Genomic DNA, 13,903 nt, shown 5'->3' with positions numbered 1-13,903 from the left:
TATATACAGGCTCCATCAAGATGGGGAAGAGAATTAGAAGATAAGTGTGAGGACAACTAATTGTAAAAAAATTTTTATTCAATTCCATTGTTTCATTCCAACAGTTACATCTACGTACAGGATACTGTGCTGGAGCTGTAGATACATCAATGAGCAAGAGACTTATCCTGCCCTCACGGAGCTTACAGTCTTACTAGATTTGACCCTTTGCTCCAGATAAGATCTTCTATGGATCCCAAAATTATCATTAAAATATAGTCACCATCCCTCCTGGCTTTAGTCATTCACAAATGTTTAAGTATTCCTTGTATACAGTCACACGATAGAACATTGAAAAGCAGAAAAAAGAAGGTGAAGTCCTGTTGTATACCCTTAGAAAGCTCCCTCCAGGCTGACAATCATTAATCAGTACCCTTTGCATGCTTATTCAACCAGACAGAAACTCCACCTTAATTATACTAGAATCCAAACCATATTTCTACAGTCAGTAGGAAAATTATGAGAACTCTGCCCAATGCCTTACTGAAAGCCTATCTCCCGGAACCAGTAAGAGATGGCAATGGGCTCATAGAACTGACCTCAAATTATAATTACTTCATTTCTCCGTGCTTAACAACCATCCCTTTGATAACCCATTCCAGAAACTCCTATGTGATCTTCAAGCTTCCTTTGATGGAATCATATAGTCTTTAAATCTAATTAGAATTAGATTTCCTTCCAACCTTTCTTTCATCCCTAACTTTATTCACAACACATAAAACTTGCCTCCAGAACCATGCTTCCAAACATTTTTCACATCATGACACACAGAAAATGACAGAATTTGTAGGGCATACTGGGGGGAGAGGCCAGGGCTATTTCAGAAGTCACCAGCTATAGGGCTCAGTGGCCCCAGACCCCATGCTAACTCAGCTTCTCTTGCCACCCACAGGACTGAGGGGAAGCAACAGTTTGTCACACCCGCAATGCATTTACTCTAGTATATTGGCAGGTAAGTTAAGAGTTTTTAAGAATGTGAATTAGCATTTTATTAATTTTGCAGTAATTCAAGAAGCAAAAATCACCCTGAGGTAGCCAAAATCAGCATTGGGAATTGCTAGCTAGATGGACAGAACCAGGTGTTTTCTAAGGCACCTCATACCACACCTTGTGCAATTACATCCCATAATCAATATCTTCTGATATTAATGATTTGTTTCAAGAGACAGAATTATCAATGTCTTCATAGTAGTTACTAGATACATCTTTTAAAAAGTAACATTTCTTATCCTCTAGATTTAAAGGTCCTCATTAGTCACTAATTCCGCTGTCATACTGTAATCATCATTTGCAGTGTTCTTTAGTAAGAACTCACTTTCTAGATGAACAAGATGCCTTCTGTCCCAAGGGGCTGCCTACCTGCTCCTTAGTGCTTGTTAAGACCTGGCTCCAGAGAACTTGCCAGTAATACTTACAGTATATCTTAAACGTAACTATTCTTTTTCCACAGCTAAGACTCATTAAGTATTTTTATAAGGAGTAAAGAAACCAGAAGATTGGCATCCGAACAAATCCTACTCATTTTATGAAAGTTTCCACAAATTATTTTTTCTAACAAAACAATGAAATTAGATTAAATGAGTAAATATATGGAAAACTAAAGAAAACTAATTATAATAATTTGGAAATAGAAAAAGAAATAGCTTTTACTGATTTCATTATATATAAATCAGGCCCTATTAACTTTGGTATGGAAAACATTTTTAGCCTTCAGCATTATTACAAATGAAAGATTTGGTAAACAAACAAACACAAAAAGCACCATTTAAGAGATTATACTGACAAAAATTAAAAAAGAAAGTCAAAGGGTTGGAAATTCATCCTTAAGGACATATGGATAGAATAAAATAAACTTATTCTCAATATACTTTCTCAATTACATTTCCAAGTTTTCCTTCTTACTTAGCTGGGTCTTTAGAAATTAACATTTAGGTCATATATAAAAGATTGAATCTCAAGACGGTAGTTATTAAAAAGTAGCCTTTGTAAGAAATACTACAGAAATTCAAAGCACAATCATGAGTTTTCTTTAAGCCTTGAACCTAAGAGCCTCATATATGTTGTTTCAAAGGTAAAAATGAAACACATCTTTTATCACGTACAAGTTCAAACTATAAGTCACCACCAAATTCACCAAAATTAGTATGAACTTATGCAAGACTTTTGCTAAATAAAAAGTTTGTTTGTAATCTGAATAGAAAGAATTTTTTCTCTGATTAACAACAACAAAAAACTGTAAGTGAAAAATCACGCTTCCTAGTCAAGGAAATCAGGACCACCACCACCACATTCAAAAACATAGTTTATAATACACAACAATTTTCTGAAATTGTACGTGACCTCACTTGAAAGAAAATCCATTCTAGAAACAAATAAGTACAAATCTAGATTAAATTCTAAATTTTTAAAAAAGTTTTAAATATTTCATATCTTTCTTGAAAAATTAATAAAAGCAAAGTCTTAAGCAAAGCACATTTAAAGCCATATTATTCAAAGGTACATACAAGAGAAATTAACTGTGCTAACCTACAAAAAAATTGGTGGGATTTTAAATACTGTTAAAAAGAAAATGCATTACATAGCTAGTACAGTACTCATTACTATGTCCTCATATTAAATCCTTAAAAATGTAAACTGAAGCATGTTTTTTAATTTATTTTATAATTAAGAGATTAATTTAAATTCAAATTAACAAAAGCTATTAAGTTTTCTATTACCAATAAAAAAACACCTACTAATAAACATAGGCAACTACTTAATTCATTTAACAAATATTAGTATTTACTTCTAAGAGTTTGGGAGATACCAGTGAATAAAATCAGACAAAGAAACCCTGCTCTCGTGAAGTTTATATTTTAGTGCTCAACTTCTTTTTTCCCCCCTTTGGCTCCATTTTCCATGTCAAAAAAGGAGTGAGGGGAAAATACAGGACTTCTCTTTTACAACCACATAAACAGCTAAGATTGTCTTTCACCAATCACTCCACTGTATTACAACTAAAACTACAACTTCGGCTTCCTAATGCCAATATAAGTGATTCTAAGTTACCAGGCACTATGGGAGCTCATAATAGTCTCATAATTTTAGAATGTCAATAATCATAAAGTTCTGCCTTCTCTTAAAGTTTGTATCTTTTCAGAGTTCCCATGTCAAGGTAGCTGGCCTGAGTTTTTTTAATTTAGTACCTAATTTTTTGGCAATTGCATAAGCTTCATCTGGTGACTTCGCCACGTGTCCTTTGGGAACGGCAACTCCAGCTTCTTGCAATAATTCCATACTCATGTATTCATGTAGGGAGAGATTCCTTTGCTGTTGCTGCTGTACTTGGAGTCCATGGTTGTTAAACAATCCAGAACTTCCCAGAACCTAAAGAAATTGGGGACATATTTACATGTGAGAGTGATCTGGCAGTTATTCTTGTTAAAAACACCTTCTCAAAATAATTTGTTTATATAGAGTACTTGGTTCTTCATAACTGTAATAAACCTGTTTATTAAGTCATCAAAATAGAATACTTACAGTACCTAAACTACAACATAGTCTTAACAGCTAATCAGCTAAATTATCAAATGCTACCCTTGTAGTTTTAACTATTTCCTCATCATTTTTAGTCCCCTCTTTCACTTGACTTTTACCACCATACCTCTAATGATCTATAGAGCACTTTTACCTCAGCCAAATTCAGTAGGTCTAAAACCAATCTTCTCTTTCCCAACAAACCAAAAACCCTTCCCAACTTTCTTCTCTCCACCATTCCGCCAGTACCTAACAAATTGCCTGGTACTAGATATGTGATAATTGAATGACTCAGTACCATTACTCTTTCACACACTCAAGGCTCAAAACCCTGGCTTCATCTATAGTGGTGTCTGGTGTGCTGTCCAGATCCTCCCTTCAGGACCAAGGGATTCACAGCCTCAGCTGCTGGGCATGTTGGCTGCTGACAGCTCTCAGCTGAGTCCTCTCCTTGGAGCTTCTGTGCCCAAAGTCACACCTCCTTCCCATTGTCAGCCTGCATCCAATCACTGGTCAAAGGGGGTCAAGAGAGGGCTGTAACAACCGAGCACCTCACCAGGTCTCTTGACAGTTCACGACCATCCTAACTGCAGATCTCCCACTGGAACAGCAGCGCAACTGCACTACATTCTACTTCTCCCTCTATTAAGTCCTTCTTCCTTCTCTCTCCTCCAGGGGTTGACGCAGAGATCACTTTCCAGTAGGCTTCCTCCATGAAACTCTCCATATCATAGCTTACACATATCATCTCAGAAAACGTATCTGCAACATCATCTTGAATGCATTCCTTCTAAATAATTCCCTTAACTGGTACAGCAATCTCCCCTTATCCATGGTTTTGCTTTCCGCAGTTTCAGTTAGAAACTAAATAAGTGGTCAAGCTCGGTCTGAAAATATTAAATGGAAAATTCCAGAAATAAACAATTCAAGTTATAAATTGGGCACCATTCAGAACAGCATGATGAAACCTCACATAGTCCCACTGCATACAGCCCAGGAAATGAATCATCCCTTTGTACAGCATATCCACGCTGTATAAGCTACCTGCCCGTTAGTCACTTAGTAGCCATTTCTGTTATCAGATCAACTATCATGGTACCACAGTGCTTGTGTTCAAGTAACTCTTATTTTCCTTAATGGCTCCAAAGCCACTCACACAGCTGCTATTACAGTACATCATTATAATTGTTCTATTTTATTACTGTTGTTATTAATCTCTTACTGTGCCTAACTGATAAATTAAACTTTATCATAGGTATGCACATGTAGGAAAATATATATATATGAGGGTACAGTACTATCCGTGGTTTCAAGCATCCACTGAGGGTCTTGCAACACATCCCCCATGGATAAGGGGAGACTACTGTATATTTTTATGTTTTCTTTCAAATACCTATATTTACAAATAACTAGTAGTACCTATAAGGTACTGCTGATAGGTTTTATATCACTTGAAAGGTTTTTTTAACATCTGAAGTATTTTGATGATCCTTTCCTTTGCACCACTGGATGCTGTAACTTGAAGTATCATCAGCTTTGAATTACGTTGGTAATACAAATGCCTGTATAATCACAAGCATCCCCACATTTAGCTATTTATCTTTCTCGATATTATCACTTAGAAGATTCCTACTGCCGAAAGGCCACCAATTCCTGGCCAAATCCCTACATCACCACCCATCCAGTAACACACCTCGTTTAAATAATACGAACTCAAACATAGGAAAATGTCATTAATGGGAAGTATGAGTCACAACGACCAAGAAAATGTCTTATTTAATCTACTTGTAACATTAACTATTTTTATCAAATATACGCTGGATGAAAGAGACAGAAAACTAAAAGAGGGTCTGAGAACCAAACAAAATGTTTAGGAGAATTTGCTAAATTCAATGTGTGATCTTGTAAAAGTTTCCTAAGACCCTGTACCTCTGTGTCCTCATCTACAAAAGCAAGGGGATAGACTAAGGTCATTCCAAACTCTAAAGCTATATTACTTAATGTGAAGGTAGAAGAGATGTTACAAGACAATATATTGGACCGCTCCATATGAAGAGACAAAGACTTATAAAGGAATTTCCAAAAGGATAAAGATTATGATTAGGATGAAAACACATTCACCTCACTTTCTAAAAACTAGACAGCACCTTTTAAAACTCACAAGAAGGAAATTCAAGGACAAAAAAAAATCACTTGTCCTATTAGGAAGCAAACTCATGGAATTCACTACCTGTAGGTTGAAAGCATGAATAACTTCTAAAAGAAAAATAACGGTCAAAATAAATTCACTTATGGCATGTCTGAGGAGTTATTTCAGAACATAACCTAAAAGTCTGGAACTGACTTCCGAAGCCAATTATGCCCTTCTACAAATTTCATGGTATCAACGTTGAAAAGAATAGGCCAATTCTTATATTCTGGGGGGGGAAAAAAAACACTGTACAGCAGATTCAAGCACACAGACTTTGGAGCCAGACAGTTCTGGAATTAAACCTCAGGTTAATTCCCCAGTCCCAAGGGGTGGGCGGAGGCTTCCACGGCCCCCCTCTTTCGAGAGAGGGAAAAATGCCCTTCAGACGTACTTTCCTGTGCCTCGGGAGCTGTAGTAGATGGGACGACTTCGCAAGATGGGCAGTACCCGCTCACTGGGCTTTTCTGGGATGAGGCAGGGAAATTTCTTCCCTCCCCCGTGTAGGAGGACCTGCTTCCTGACCTAACCCAAATTACCTGTTCTCTTGGCCAGTTTCTTCATCAACGATGCCGACATTAATGACTCCCTTACCGTGTTGCTGCGGAGCCTAATGCAAGACTACATGTAAACCACTTAGCATATAACGCTGGCACACGGTAAACACTCAATCAACAGACAAAACCTGTGGCCCCTGTAGTGTAGTCTATCCAAAAATGAAGTCATCCAAAAGACTATTTTCTTACTTCCCCAATTGGCAAGCTTGTAAACCTCATATTATTACCACCATTAACAGAACAGAACACAACTACTTGGGGGAGGGAAGAAACCTCCCTGCCTCATCCCAGAAAGGCCCAGTCAGCAAGTACTGCTCCTCTGGCGAAGTCGTCTCATCTACTACAGCTCCCAAGGAACACGAAAGTACATGTGAAGGGCATTTTCCCCCCTCTCGAAAGATGGGCCGCGGAAGCCTCCGCCCACCCCGCGGGACTGAGGAATGTCAGAAGCAACTGCCCTGGACCCCGCCACCCCCACTCAGAGCCCACCCCGGCTCCCCGCCGCCCCCTCGGAAACACGGTGAGCAGGTGCAGGCGGGTCGCCGGGGCTCCTCACGGACCGAGGCCCTGAGCAAAGCGGCACAACACGGGCCAGCTCGCAGTGGCGGGCAGCACTCCCGGGCGAGCTGCCCGCAGGCCTGGCGGGACCCCTATGTCACCCAATGTCACCGATTGAGAAGTGACCCCAAGCCGGGCCTCTGATCCCTTCACACTTCGCCCACAGGAGCCAAATCTCCCGCATCTCCTTTTCTCCTACCGACCCTCGAAGCAAGAGCGGGCTGGATCCCAATACCTGGGCAGCGGCCCGCAGCGCCGTCCGGGGCGGGTGGCTCCTAAGGGTGGCAGCGGCCAACAGCCGACTGTAGAATATGGAAGCAGCCATTTCTGAATCCAACCCCGACCCCTCGGCGCCGCGCGCGCAGGCGCAGCGATGGCAGGCGTCGCGTTACGCAGCGGCTCCCGTCTCGCTCTCCGACCTTGGCCCACACATCGGGGCGGGGCCTCGGGTTAACTCCTTGTTGCCGGGCGCCTCGCCCAGTGGACAGGCAGAAACTGCCCTGCTAAGAAGCTAGGCTGGGCTAAGCAGTCATAACGCAAACTTTGACCTTTGGACTGGGCACCGCAGACTCAATATCCGACGTGCGGCCAGAAAGCACCTGAACATTCCCTAGTGAAATGTAGTGGAAGGACGACCAGCGCTGCCACTTGTGTCATCTTAACTTCTCTGAACCTCCGCTGCTTCATCTGTAAGATGGGGTGCCTTCAAAATATAAGTACTGAATGTCTGCTTGAGCCAAACACTGAGTTAAGTCCTTAGAATACAACAGTAAATAAAACAGAGCGATTCTGGCGCTCAAAGGGAGGAGTCTACCACTAGTTATCAATCCAGAGGGCACCCCAGAATCACTTGGGAAGCTTTTTTTTAAAATACCTTCACCAGACCCCATCTGAGGAGCTCGATTTCTTAAGTTGTGCAGATGAATCAGATTCACACAGTATGCATTGAAAACCCGGAGATGACGTCTGCTCCATCAAAGAACTGACCTGGACAATGACCGCACCTATTCTGCCCTGGACATCGAGCTTCAAAATGTGTCCAAGAGATTTCAGTGAGCAAGATCTTCACCTAGGAACAGGTGGGAGTTGCTCAGAAGCATTAGCCAGGTTCTGGTACCTACTTAAGATGCACAGTGATCCGATTCATAGAACAGCACTGTATAAAGAAAAAATCTAATACAAGCAGCTTATCGACTTAGGGAATGGAAAGGTTTTTTTGTTGTTGTTTTGGGTTTTTGCAGCCCCCCAAATCTCAGTTTTTAAAGGCAGGACTTTCTTAAGAACTTTTTTGTTCCATTGGAACACATGGGGGACTAACCTCAAGGCTCCGTTCATCACTAATAGATATTCTGTACCGTTAGAACCAGAGAGAGGGGAAAACAGAATTTGGTAGCTCAGATCTCTCTTGCTCCACCCTTCTACTGCTCATCATAGCCAATCAAATAGTCTGGATAATGTGTCCAAAAAGCCAGGGCTGTGACCTGCCACTTTCTATTAGGAACACATACCCCATCAGCTATGAATAGGGCACACTTATTTTCAAGCCTGCTCATTTTAACTGACAGCAAACACAGTAGTTGAGTTACCAGTACAACCAACCATCTGAGTCCGAGGCCAATTTTTAAAAGGCACATAGGTAAATCCAGAATAAGTCCAGGTATTAAAATAAGATGTAAGGCTATAGCCCTGCTAGGAGCCTAACTGGGTTAACTTTGCTTCAAGTTCAGGTCACATCTCTACTGCTATGTCCTCTGTGATACTGTTTTAAAAACAGGCACAACAGCAGCAGAAATATGATCGGAGCACAAGTGAGCAAGAGAACATGCTGGTGGTCCATGGGGCCCATCTCCTTTGGAGGCCCAAGCAAGGGGGGAGGTGCACGCCTCCCACAGCACTTGTTAAGTGCAGAGCCACTGTACCTCTTGACACCTCATTGGAGACTTGAGTAAGGTAAAATGATGGTAGGCCACCTACCTGCTAAGTGTTTCATCATTATGCAATCAGCCTTAAAAAATGAAATTGCTTTACAAAAAAACTTTTTTCACTGCCAAAAAAATTGCAGTCCTTATCTACAAGGCTCTTAGAAACTAGTAGTGGGCAGTAAAGGATAACAGAATGTGTTAAGTAGAATAGACACTGAAGTTTGGGAGGCAGGTAAGAGGGAGAGTAGGGTGAGGAAGAGGAAAAAGAAAGAATTGTTCCTCCGGTGCAATGGCATTCGTATCCTTGACCTCTAGTCTCCCACATTGTCTATCTCTGCCTTCTACTAGGAGATTAAAGGAGAGGTGGTAGGCGGGTAAAGAAATTTCCTGAGGGGAAGAAGACTAATTTTTTCACAGTCCTTTAAAATCATTCAAGTTTTTATTCCGCCCACATTCTAACGCTCCTGGAGAAGATAAAGAGAGGGGTATAGAAGCTAGACACTCTCTGGTGGTTCCTTGAGGAGGGTCCATGTTCTGTGTACTCACCAAGACCACTGTGTCCAGGATGAAGGGTAATTCCACCCCCAAAGAGATTTGGGGATCTAAAACAAGGAGCATTGGAGGGAGACCCCAAATCCCTTGAGCTCAGGTGTGGTAGAGGTGTGGAAACCTCTGGCAGGCTGGTGCTCTCCAACACATAGAGCTGAATCATATTCCCAGGATTTGTACCCACCCCAGCAGAGCTGGGAAAGCCTGCAAAGGCTTCCAGAACCCTTGAGAGTTACATAGACAAGCGCGGACAGCCAGCAGATGGGAGCAAGGAGGGATAGACCTGTGAAGAGCAATGATCCGGAGTGTTTGGGAAGAGGGATGTGTCAAAGGATGCCAGCTTAGTTAGATGAAAGCATCAAGGACTAGATGTTCCCTGCTGAGCTATCGCTGCATATAACCCCTGGATCAAAGGATAAGGGAAGCAAATAAATCCTTATTTAACAATGGTTAAGTTTCTGGCACTTGATGTAATAATAGAATTCAAGTTCAGATGTAGCAAAATAGTCATAGTTCTCATACACATGAACATATGGAATGAACTTGGTATCACTGTACCACTGGTTCTCAAACTTGGCTGAACACTAGAATCACCTGGAAAGCTTGTAAAAATATCTTTGCATGGGTCCCACCACGAAAGAGTCTAATTCAATTGTCTGGGGTGAGACCTAGAGTGGTATTTTGTAAAAGTTCCCCTAGTGTTTTTGAAAAGCACCCGAAGATGACAACCACTCCTGGCTTGCTCTTTCTGCTATCCTGTCTGTCTCACAGGAGGGGAGGGGCTAAGTAAGGGAGGAGGCAGCCACCATAGATAGGCATTGGATTTAAAGTCAATACTCCTGAATTTGAATTCTAGCTCTGCCACTGACTAGTTGTCTGGTCTTGAGCAAGTAATTTATCCTCCCTGAGTTTCAGGCTCCACATTTGTTAAAAATGGGTGTATTAGTTTCTGGTAGCTGTTGTAACAAATTGCCACAAACTTGGTGACTTTAAAAATCTCAGTTCTGGAGGCCATAAATCAGAAATCATTACCACCTGACTAAATTCAAGGTGTCAATAGGGCCGCACTCCCTCTGGAGGCTTTAGGAGATAATCTGTTCCTTTTCCAGTTTATAGTGGTTACTGGTACTCCGTAGCCTATGGCCACTTCATTCCAATCTCTGCTTCCTTCTCTTCTATCTATGTCAAATCTATTCTCTGATAAGGATACAAGTACATTTAGAGCCCACCATAATCCAGGATAATCTCCTCATCTCAAGATTCTTAGTTTAATCTACAAAGTCCTTTTTGCCATGCAAAGTAACCTTCATGGTTTTGCCATATAAGGTTCCAGGTATTAGGACCTGAATATCTTTCAGGGGGCCATTATGGAGCCTACCACAACAAAGCTAATAATGAATGCCCTGACCATCTGATGGGGTTGTAGTTAGGAACAAGTAAAACAAGCATGTGCAAGCACCTGAAAATGTTCTGCAAATGCAACTATAGTCGTTATTACCACATTCCATGACTCAGCTTTTAAAACCCAGATGACATGTGCTGTACTCCTGGCAGCCCTAGCAGCTTCCCATATGCTCTCCCAGAACATTTCCCTTGAGGCAGAACCAGGACCACCCTAAGTTTATACAGGCCCTTATGAGAATTAGAAAAGGAAGTGACTCTATCCTCAGGACACTTTACTTCTCTCTGTTGGAGAACTGACAAAATATATTCTGCCATCTCTCAAAAACTTGTAAGGAGAATTGAGCAAATAAATAAATATGTTAAGGATAGTGGGAGCTAGATTTCTATCAAAGAACGGAATTAAAAGATGAAAAAAGAGAATATTAGAATTTTCTCTTAATTGGAATTAAGTATTGGTATAAACTCATGGTTTTCAATATACAGAAATAGATATAGAAATAAATATCAATATTCTATTAGTTATGTTTCTCCAGAGAAGCAGACAGAATAGGATGTATACATAGAGAGAGATATTAATTTTATGGAATTAGCTCATGCAATTATGAAGGTTCGCAAATCTAAAGTCTGCAGGGTGAGCCGTCAGGCTGGAAACCCAGGGAAGAGCTGTTCAAGTCCAAAGTCCATCAGACTGGAGAATTCCCTCTTTCTTGGGGCAGGTCAGTCTTTTGTTCTAGTCAGGCCTTCAACTGATTGAGTGAGGCCCATCCCCATTACAGAGGGCAATCTGCCTTACTCAAAGTCCACTAATTTCAATGTAACTCATACAAAAACACTCTCATAAAAACATCCAAAATATTGTTTGGCCAAATACCTGGGCACCTTGGCCCAGCCAACTTCACACAAAAAATTAACCATCACAAATATAAATATGTACGTTTGTGCTCTCTGCCCACTGAGAAAGCCTGGGAGCAGCAGTCCCCAATAACAATAAGCACACCTAGTGTCCAGATCTAATTACCCTTCTCCACTGAAAGGAACTAGATATTCTTGGCGAAATTACTGGTTATAGGATTGAGCATGGAAAGTATAAGATGAGCTTAGAATGTTTTGTTGAGCCAAAAAGTACGGATGTTCTCAAAAATTATGGGAATGTGTCAAAAATATAGAGAAACCAAATAGCCATTGACCAATTATATGACAATTTGAGCAACAACAAAAATAATAGCGGGGAATATGGCATACATGTACTGTTTCCTATTCTTCCTACTTAGTACAATTAAAATATCTAATCATTATATATAAAACAATCATAAGAAGACACTAATAGGAGAAGAAAAGAAGTCAGACCAGCTAGGGACCACTGGAATCAAGTAAGAGCATGGTGGTAATTCCCTGGGTTTTCTTTTTGCCTTAAATATCCCAACTTGGGTGCTAAAGAAGCTAGCAAACCATAAATGCTAATGGGTGCAGACAAAAAAAAAAAAAGCCCCCTCTACAGCTAAAAGACTAGGAAAGTTACAGCCTAGCAAGACAGAAAACATTTCAGACAATAACCATTTTACTCTAGTCAAATGCCACAGGTAAAACTGTGGCCCCACCTTCACCATGCCAGCAAAGTCTGAGTGGAGCATCAAAAATTCCACACTTACAAGTTGTAGGTACTCCAACACCCCACTAAGGGTGGTGCCAGAGAAGAACACTGAGAATCTTATTCCCACTGATTGATAATGAGCCCTCCCCCTCAGTGTTACTGGAGACCACATGGGGAGGCTGGACTTCTGCCCCAACCCAAAAGTTATGAGACACTTCTCCCCTTCTCCAGGGGGGTGGTGTCAGAAGAGGTCTAATGGAAACTCAATACTTTCACCATTGTAGAGTGGTAACAAAACCACCCCTACTGTGGTGTCAGTGGAAACCAGAACTCCACCCCTACCCAGCAGTAATAAGGAGCTCCCTGACCTTGGGGGTCAGTGAAGTCCAACGGAAGAACCTGAACTGTGACTTAGTCGTGAAGACAGCATATGATGCCAAAAATTCTGAAGAAGATAAAAAGGGAATCCCTCTCCTATGCAACCCCCAACACACACAGACACACACACACACACACACACACACACACACACACACACACACACACAAACAGTAAAGGGCAGAAGTCACAGCAAGCAGAGCACCTTTTGGAGGAAAGGGGGCATCTTTCCTCCACCCCCACCCTGATATAATGAGGGCATGGTGTTAGGAGGAGGCTGAAACTGAAAACAGCGTGCAGTGATGTGTTGGGAGAAGGGATTCTTTGTGAGGACCTGAGTGTGTTTGTCACAAATGCACACATCTGAAAGCAGCTCAGCTCACCAGGATGGCTGTTTCTCATGTTTTTTTGACTGCAGGAAAATGAAATCTTCCAGGGGACCTCCTTCCATATTTACCTTTCTCTTCTGTTAAGTTATCCCAGTACTCTAAAGAGCAAAAAGTAATTTTTTTAAGATGCAGAGTATGGGAGGGCTGGCAATGGTAAAATGTTTTCCCACTACCTAGCCATGTAACCATAGGGCAGACAAATAACCACTTTATGCTTCCAATTCTTATCTGTAATATGAGAGAATAGAGATCCTCCGGGGTCTCTTCCGGTGCTAAAGTGCTACTATTCTGTCAACCCCCATAAATTATCCTCTTTTCCCCCAACAACCAACACAGGACAAACTAAAGTTGTTTCGCTAAATCCCAGGTTTTCCAAATTGCTAGCTCTCATTTGTTTCCTTAACAAATTTAGCAAATTTAGAAAAGCTACATCAAAGTATTATTACATATTACAACTGATCGTTTTTTTCCTGACCAGTTCGCCCTGTGTTCTGGCAGAGAAAAAAGTGTTCCATTCCTGAGAGACATTGCCCAGGGAGAGTGGCATATTGGAATGTAGTAGTTGCATATAGAAAATGATTTTTCTTTCCTATGCAAACATGATGGTGCCAACTGAAAACAGAGCATACTGCCCTTCTGTCGTGGTGATGCTAGTCTCTATGACACCTTGAGGTCCTCAATGGTTGAGGTATGAATTTGCAAGATCGCTGGCCAGGTTTAGGCATTCGATTCATGGCTATGCAGCAAGGCTATACTAGACACTCATTTATCCATCCATCCATCCATCCATCCATCCATCCATCCATCCATTC

At 41.3% G+C, this 13,903-nt stretch overlaps 1 protein-coding gene across 1 annotated transcript in view; it reads right to left on the bottom strand.

The window, feature by feature from the left end:
* The window catches only part of SUCLA2 (succinate-CoA ligase ADP-forming subunit beta), a 48,574-nt gene extending 41,324 nt beyond the window's left edge, over nt 1–7,250 (bottom strand). Inside the window, exons 1-2 of the mRNA XM_019748063.2 lie at nt 7,094–7,250; nt 3,225–3,405 (exon numbers count right to left, since the gene is read on the bottom strand). Of these exons, the coding sequence (XP_019603622.1) occupies nt 3,225–3,405; nt 7,094–7,183 (271 nt within the window). The 5' untranslated portion in view covers nt 7,184–7,250. The remainder of the gene's footprint in view (nt 1–3,224; nt 3,406–7,093) is intronic.
* Between the last annotated feature and the right edge of the window lie 6,653 nt (nt 7,251–13,903).

Source organism: Rhinolophus sinicus, linkage group LG04, assembly GCF_036562045.2.
Source record: "Rhinolophus sinicus isolate RSC01 linkage group LG04, ASM3656204v1, whole genome shotgun sequence".
Lineage (NCBI taxonomy): Eukaryota > Metazoa > Chordata > Mammalia > Chiroptera > Rhinolophidae > Rhinolophus > Rhinolophus sinicus.
This window is presented reverse-complemented; position numbering and strand designations above follow the sequence as displayed.